This window comes from Octodon degus, unplaced genomic scaffold (assembly GCF_000260255.1).
Source record: "Octodon degus isolate 3935 unplaced genomic scaffold, OctDeg1.0 scaffold00173, whole genome shotgun sequence".
NCBI classification, from domain to species: Eukaryota; Metazoa; Chordata; class Mammalia; order Rodentia; family Octodontidae; genus Octodon; species Octodon degus.
Window position 1 is genome coordinate 2,345,895 of NW_004524749.1, and position 8,405 is coordinate 2,354,299.

At 50.3% G+C, this 8,405-nt stretch overlaps 1 protein-coding gene across 1 annotated transcript in view; it reads right to left on the minus strand.

Moving 5' to 3' along the window:
• The window catches only part of Brd7 (bromodomain containing 7), a 42,934-nt gene extending 42,819 nt beyond the window's left edge, over positions 1-115 (minus strand). Inside the window, exon 1 of the mRNA XM_023703544.1 lies at positions 33-115. Coding sequence (XP_023559312.1) covers positions 33-115 — 83 coding nt within the window. The remainder of the gene's footprint in view (positions 1-32) is intronic.
• Between the last annotated feature and the right edge of the window lie 8,290 nt (positions 116-8,405).

An 8,405-nucleotide genomic window follows, 5' to 3' on the forward strand; every position in this document is an offset into this window, starting at 1 on the left:
GGAGAGAGGGCCTGCGGCGCGCTCGGGGTCACGGCGCCTGCGCGTGGCGGCCCCTGGCGGCCGGAGGTGGCGCTGCAGCCTGCGGGCCGAGGGGGGCCGGTCTCGGGGCGGCCATCGCTCCGATTCGCCCTTCTTTTTCTACCTTCCTTCCCTCCCTTCTTTGGTTTTCCCTTTACTTCCTTGCTTCCTCTTTCTCCCTCGTTATCTTCCTTTTCCCTTCATTTTCTTCCCCTCTTCTCTTCCATTTGCCCTCTTCCACCTTTTCTTTTTCTGTCCTTTCTCCTGCCCTGATTTTCCCCTTCTCAATACTTTCTCTGAACAGTATTAATCGAACCCCTGTACTGGATGCCAGATCTAGCATACCTAGCTTGAAGGAATCCAAACTGAAAAACAAACCGGGCCTGGTGATGCACATCTGTAGTTCCAGCTCTCCGGGAAGCTGAGGCGGGAGGGCACAAAGTTCAAGCTCAGCCTGCGCATTTTAGCAACTTAATGAGACCCTGTCTCAAATTTTTAAAAAAATTCAAAAAAGGGTCTAAGGATATAGTTCAGTGCAAAGGCCCTGGGTTCACCCTCCCAGCCACGAAACCAATAAAATCCACAAAAACCTTACCTAATGATGAGGCCACCAAGACGTTGAAAGTCACAAGAACCGCGCGTGCTGAGCAGTGTTGTTTGGTAGGAACTATTTGTGAAAAATAAACGTGGACGTCTACATGACAAGGCCGTGAAAGGACACAGGAGAACTGGTTAACTGTGGTCATCTCGGGACTAGAGCTGGAAGAGGAATGAATTGTTTTAGTTTTATGCCTCTCTATTGTTTGAAAAACATTTTTATGCATGAGCTTTTCAAAAAGGAAGAGGAATATAAAATTTAGAAATTAAGTTAAAACCAGAAAAAGGGATTAGAATGTGGCTCTCGAGGGTGTGGGTCCAGGCCAACTCTGCTACTGTGTAGACTGATGTACACTCTGCAGCCCTGTGTTAAATCCACATTCATTGTTATCTTCGGATCAGGAGTCCGTATGGAGCAATGAGTTATTCTCATTTTTGTTCACAGGTATTTACCCACAAATACTGTATTAAGATATGCTTTCTGTAACATATCCTGGGATGTTGTTTATAGGGAAGCAAAATGATGCTGATATTTTTCAACGTGACAACCTTGTAAAATAGGGAAGGCTGTACCATTCTTAATTCCTTTTACTATAAATGGGTGTCCAGAGAAGGGAGGTGGGTTGCTATTCAATGCTAAGAAGGGGTTCACAGCCAGGTTTTCTGGATTACAATCAGAAGTCCTCTCAACACATGAACATAGTAAAGACTTTCGAATATCTGTACTTTTAGCCCTGTAGTGCCCAGTGTGCTTTCAGGTAAACTCATAATTACAACCTTCTCTTATGAACAGATCTAATGTAAGTCATTTATACTTTAATAAGAATGGGAAGAGTTGTAGCTTTCTATTGAACTCGGTGATAAAATGGTAGGCTTATGATTTAGGACCCTGTTCTTGGCAAGTGATAGAAACTCAATTTGAATTATGTCAAATTAACAAGAAAAGATTTATTCACTTACATGTTCAGAAAGAGCAGGACTCAAGCTTGCCTGAGGGACAATGAGAACCAAGAATGAGATGCTGTCCTCTCCCTCTCCCCTCGCTTTCCCTTTCCTCCTCCTGCTCATCTCTGTGCGTATTGTTGTGATAACTTGGATCTTCAGTGCCCCTCTGGGCCTCCTGGGAAGCAATGGAAACTTCAGAAGGTTGGACCCAGTGGAAGCAAGGTGGTCATTAGGGGCATGCCCTTGAAGGGGTGCAGGGATCAGGCCCCTCCTCTCCTGTGTAGCTTCCTGGCTGCTGTGAGGTGGGCAGCTAGCTCTGTCCCCCCACCCCATACACTCCCATCATGGCGTTCTGCCTCACTACAGGCCCAAAGTGACAGGGCCCAGTGACCATGGATGTAAATCTCTAAAACTGTGAGCCAAAACGAACTTTTCTTTCTTATAAATTTATTTTTGTCACAATAACAGAAAGCAGACCAGCTAGCTCTGCCCCCCCCACTCCCATTTGACTGGAAAAATAGCTACTACCTGCCTTAGGATTTTTCTAATGTTCTAATCATTCAGGGAAAGATCCTCTCCCCTGAGTGATTTACTTAAAAAGACTTTAGGGAAGGGGCATGATTGGCTCACTTGGGTTGCATGTTTTATGGGGGTGGGGGTGTTCAGCTTGGGTACCAAGTCCAGCCCCATGGCTGGGAGGAGTAGGGGTTGTGATTGGCAGCCCCCGCCAGGCCCCTATGGTTAGGAAGGGAAGAAGAGCTTCTTGTCGTGACAGCAGCTGTTCTTCCCCAAAAGCTATGCTTGTGTCTGTTACCTCCTTGTGACAAGCCTCTTTGTCATTCAGGAAGTAGTGTGGGGGAAGAGGCTACACTGGGTAAGGGAACCTCTGCTGCTCTGAAATCCAGTCAGAAAGTCCTCCTTCTTGATGCTGTTAACACTACCTCCTTGTGCTTTGAGAACTGCTATGCACACTCCCTCTGTAGACAGGCTTTCAGGGTGGCAGGACTCCCTCCAGGCTAGACTGTGTGTATTAGCCCACTTGCCCCATCTCTCTGCGTGCTGCCCAAGGGCAGGTTCTGGTTCCATTCTCCTTGCTGCTTATAACATCCAGCCCGATGAGCACTATTCTTTAAATGTCCCTCAGAGCTACTTCTCCCCTTCCCTTCCCAGCCTCCCCAGAAGATCACAGAGGAAAGTGATCTTCTTACTCTACACTATGGAGTTAGTAACTTCCTGCCTTCAGAGCAAACCTAATGGGTGACAAAGTGTTCACAGCAGTGAAGAGAGCAAGCAACAGAAAATATCTCTCAGCAAAAGTGCCTGGAAGATTGGAACCCCAATTCATTCCTGCTGGAATTCCTACTGCTAGGCTGTGCCTGCCACAGAAGGCACTAGAAAATGTTAGTTGAAATCACACCATGACATCAGGCAGCCTCTATAAGGACCTCAAAGGGTCCTGTTGCTCATCATTCACACCCTGCCCCCATTGAGTGTGATTTGCTTCTAACAACTTGCAACAGAGGTGACTAGGTCAATAAGATCATGGCTGTCATTTCTGTGATGGGATTGCGACTTGGGTCTTGCTGGCCAGCTCTCTCTACAGCCTTCTTATTTGCACCTTTTGATGAACAAAGTTGCCATGACAGAGAAGCCCTGTGGCATAGACCTGAGCCTGGCCTCCAGCTAACCACCACCAAGCCCTAAGGCTCCCAGGACTGTTCTCAGCCCTGGAGGAGCTACATTCCCCTGCCATCACCTGAGATGCAGTGCAAGTCCATCCTCAGTGGGGCCTGCAGAGGAGACCACAGCCCTGACCAGCAGCCTCAGCATAGCTTTTTGAGAGGCCTAGAAGCAGAAGAACCAGCTCAGCAGTGTGTAGACTCCTTATTCCCAGAAACTGGGAGGTGATGAATGTGGTTACTAAAGCCATTAAGGCTTGGGGCAACTTGTTGCATAACAGTAGACAGTTTAAACAAACATCATCCCCAACCAGGAAGCTGCCCTGCCTGTGGATCTCAACAGGGACTAAAGTAATATCACACCAGCCACAGTTGCAAAAGTGCTTTACCAAAGCATTCACACATTAACCCCTCCATCCTTTTTTTTGGCGGGGGGAGTATGGGGATCAAACTCAGGACCTTGTGCTCGCTAGGCAAGTGCTTATGCTGCTGAGCTATTTCCTGGGCCCCATCCCCTCCATCCTGATTCCATTCTAGTGGGAGGAGCACTCTTATCCCTTTTTCATAGGTGGGCAAACGGGCCTGGAGACGTCAGGTGCAAAAATCACACAGCTGACCTGCCTGGGACGTGAATCTCTGTCTGTCTTGCTCCCCAAGCCACCAATCCCTGTGCCACACTACTCTGGAGAGAGGAGCCATATCAACGCCCTTCCTGCATGCTTCGAATACAGTCAAATTAAAATGAAGTTCAGAAGAGGATGCATATAGTTATACATGTATGCTCATACATTGAAAGATCAGAAGGTACTTTGAGGAGAGGAAATAATTTTTTTGTTGCTATTTATAGTTTTGTGTGTGTGTGTGTGTGTGTGTGTGTGTGTGTGTTCCAGAGAGTTACTTGGACAAGGAGAACCATGCAGAGAAGAGATGACTACCCCACTTGGTAGAATTGTCCTCCAGTGGCAAAACTTCGTGTTGTGATACCTGGGTAGGCAGATGATGCTGACCTGGGATTGAAGAGGAGGCTTCTTGACAGCTGTGAATTTCCTGCAGCTGAATTCAGAGCCTCCTGTGGTCCTGCAAACTCACTGGCTGAAGAGGAGGAGAAGGAGCCTGAGGAGAGGATGGGGCAGGCTCTGTACTTCACTTAGTCCTGCCCTGTCCATGCCCCTATCTGCAGGCCTGTGTCTTGCCTGGCAGCCTGTTTGATACTGGGCTTCTTTATGAAGGCACAGGGTTGCTTTCTCTTCCTTGAGTGACCTGACCTGGCACATGTTTCACCAGATCCCTGGGACACAGGCTCCAGGTTTTAGGGTGAATGACTAATGTACCTCTGCAGAATACTTGCCTCTGAGACCCTTGCTCAATGTCCTTGCTGCAACCCTAGGAGGACACACACATGTCCTTGCAGAGAGTGGGCTGGGAGCATAAGAGTGGTGGCCTTTGCAAGGCCACCCAGCTAGAACTGACTGCAGGCCTCCCAACTGACTGCAAACCCCCTTAGCTGGGGGCTTAAGACCACACCATGGCAGAGAAAGGACTGAACAGCAATTGGTTCTTAGCTGCTTGGTGGGACCTAGGGTTGAGACCAAGATCAGGGCAGCCCTACAGCTCTGGAGAAGGACAAAGCTGGCCCTGGCTTCACACTTGTCAGCTCTGCAGCCCTCTGTGGTCTCTGAGGACTCGCCTACTCTGAATATCCATCTCTTCCTTTAGACAAGGGTAAGGGAATCAAGCCTGCTGGGGCAATAGGACGCTCTATGGATGAAGAGGATAACGAAGTCAGAATGCTGAGTATAACACCTGAGGGGCAGTAAGTGTTCAATAAATATTACTGCTAATATTAATTTCTAAATATTTGTGGTTCTTTAAAAACAGGTCAGCCAGGGAGATGGCTCAGTGGAATAAGCACTTCCCAAGCACAAGGGCCTGAGTTCAATCCCTGGTTCCGAAAAAAAAAAAAAAAGAATCTAAGTTAAAAACAGTTCAGGTAATATCACATCCCTGTTCAAAGCTGTCTCATACCTTTACACCTCGCTTAGAGTCCAAGCCAAATCTAAACCTTAGCTTTTAGGGCAGGATCTCACCCCCATTACCTTTCTAGCCCCTGTTGGCTGTTGCCCAACCCTGCAGGTCCCCTCTCTTGCTTTGGCCACACCAGGCAGCACCAGGACCTTGGCTGTTCCTGTGTCTGAAACACTGTCCTCTCAGCTCCGTCCCTCATCACCGGTTGCACTGTGATCCCCTCAGCACCTTCCTCTGCCTGTCTATCTCATGCTGCTGGGGTCTTCTCCATGGCACCCAGAGCTGTTGACGTCACGTCACCCCTGGATGTGGGTTTCTCATCTTTCTCCCCACAGATCTCAGCACCTCAAGGACAGTGCTGGCCCAGTCTCACTCATGGATACATCCTCAGCCCTAGCACAGAGCTGAGCTCAGCACAGGTCCTCCAAAAATATTTGTAGGATCAATGGGTGAATGAATAGCAGATGAATGGATGAATGCCCCTCACAGTACTGCAATGATGGCACCTCCCTCTTGGTCATCCTAGGGTCTGCCTGGCAGGGACAGGAGGTAACTGCGTTGGTGGCCTCCAGGAGGACCTGTGGAGGAGGAGAGGCACAGTGAAAGGCTGGCCACTGGGGGGTGTGGCATCCCCAGGAAATCTTTGCCCAGCTCTTTGCCAGTTGTCCCTCTGCAGTTGACCTCTCTGGATAGTCATTGTCAGGACCTGGGGGAGGGGGCAGAACAGGCTCAGGTCCTCACAGACCCCTGTCCTGCTGTGTGTGGTGATTTCCTGTGTTGGGCCTTGGTACTCTTGTTGGGGGCACTCTGGACAATGTTTTGACTTTCTGTGGTTTGGGTGGATAGAAGATGGGGCCAACCCATGGCCTGGCTCTGAGAGACTCGTTGGTGGCCCTTTATAAATTTCCCTCTACAGCCAACAGATGAAGGAGGCTTGCTGTGACCCAGCCCCTGTCCAGACATCAGGGCCTTCTGAGCCCCTCACTCTGCCCACTTTGCTCCCAAGTGTTCCTGGGTTCCTTACTTCTCTTTCTCTGCGTGTGTGTGGTTCTAAAGATTGGCCCCAGAGCTGTGCACAGGCTAGGCAAGCGCTCTGTCACTGTGTCACATTCTTAGCCATTTTAGCATTTCATTCTATTTTGAGACAAGGTCTGGCTGAGTTGCCTGGGCTGAGCTTGAATTTGCGATCCACATGCCTCAGCCTCCCAGATAGCTGGGGTTATAAGCACGTACCACCACACCTGCCTCTTCTTCCTTTGGCTTACTTTGTCTGAAATTCAGTGTTTTCTTCTAAGTGTATGCTTGGTAGAAGGGTGAGCAAAAGTACTTGGTGAAGAGGGGCCTGGCCCAGCAAAGGCCCAGTGCAAAGGAGTGGGGCAGATTAGGGCAGGGGAGGGCTGTCCTTCTGGGTATGGAAGGGGGTACTGCCCTCTGTCTTGGTAGAGAGGAAAGAGGTGACATTTCCCAAGCCCAGGCCCTGCACAGCCACAGCAGGTGTCCTAGCTTGGCAGCCTGGGCAGGGTTGGCCTTCCTGGTGCCAGCCTGTCACGCCTGCTGGGCGAGGCACGAAGGAGCAGGGGCCAAGATTGGTTCAGCGGCAACTCTGTGGGGATGCAGTGGCCTGAGGTGATTTGCTGTGACAAGTTGTTGACAGTGCAGCTTCCCCAGTTGCTCAGGGTCACTGGCCAGAGCCCCAGCTGCCTGCGTCTGAGTGAGCAAAGGAAAAGCAGGAGCTGGCAGCTCTCCACGGGGAGCCAGTGCCATCTCTGCTGCGTGGCAGTGGGCAGCCTGCCAGAGGGCAGCGAGTCCTGATCCTGATGCTCATGGCTGTTGACCCACAAAGTCCCTGGGACTCAGATCCTGACCAGCACAGGAGTAAACCCCAAGCCCTTGATTAACTAAGAAGGGGGCAACACATGGATCGCCTTCTCTTCCTCCTTCTCCCCTTTCTTCCTCCCTCCCTCCCATCTTCCTTCCTCCCTTTCTTCCTCCCTCCTCTAGTTGTACCTGATTACATCCAGGACTTATTGTGTTGGGCACTAAGTTTTGGCAAGACAGCAGGAGCAATACACGTAATCCTGCCCTCATGGAGCTCACAGCCTAGCAAGGGAGACTCATGTCAAACAGGGAACCACACTGGTCATGATTGAATTGCAACTGTGATAATTGTTTTGAAGGAAAACAATAAGGCACTGTTAGGAGCAGGCTCTGACCCAGCATAAAGGCTCAGCTGAAGCTTCCTCGAGGACCTTTGACCACGAGTGGGAACCTTAGATTGGGTGCCTTCAGGAGAGGGTGCCACAGTAGAGATGCGGAGCAGTGAGCATGAAGAGCCTGCAGGAGAGCGAGAGGGACAGGTGAGAGCGGGCTGGAAGGCAGGGCAGCAGCCCAGTCCTGTGTTGGTGGCGTGCTGAGAGGGGACATGGACCATGCACTGTACTGTGGATTGGTCTCACCTTGGGTGGAGGGTCTGCCTTTTCTCAGCCCTGTCAGCCAATGAGTTCTGGCCTTGGCTCCTCCATTGCTGACGTGACACAGTTTGTCCCAAGACAAATCTCCAAAAGAAGTGTCTGCTGACCCCTGGGGGTCCCTCTCTGGGGAGATGAGCTGTGAGGGGCATCAGTAAACCCACCACGCAGGCAGAGAGATATACAGACGCAAACGTGGGTGCAATCAGGGCAGAGAGAAGGCCAGGCCCAGGGACAGTGTGTCCCTGTGGGTGGGGTTAATACAGCTCTATTGTATGGCTGGGCAGAGCCTGGGGAGGTGTGGCACAGGTGTTGGATTTATTTGGGCCACCAGCAAGGGAACATTTGCAGTTTAACAAGAGGACTCTGGTTGCTGATTGGAGGAAGGGGTCACAAGCTGGGAACCTGTGTGATTTTCAAAGGAGCAAGTGGGTGACTTGGACCAGCATGGCGGTGTGGCTGGTGTGATGGGGCCATTTGAGAGCTATTTAGGAGGAAGGATTTTGGAGGTTGCTGATACTCACAAGGAGATGTCAAGGAGGAAACAGAATGCATGGGTCTGGGGCCCAGAAAAGAAGTAAGGTTTGAAAATACTCATTGGCATAAAGCTGTCTTTGTGGCTTCAGGGCAGTTGAGATCATCAAGGAGAAGGTAGCAGAGGGACCAGAGGAGA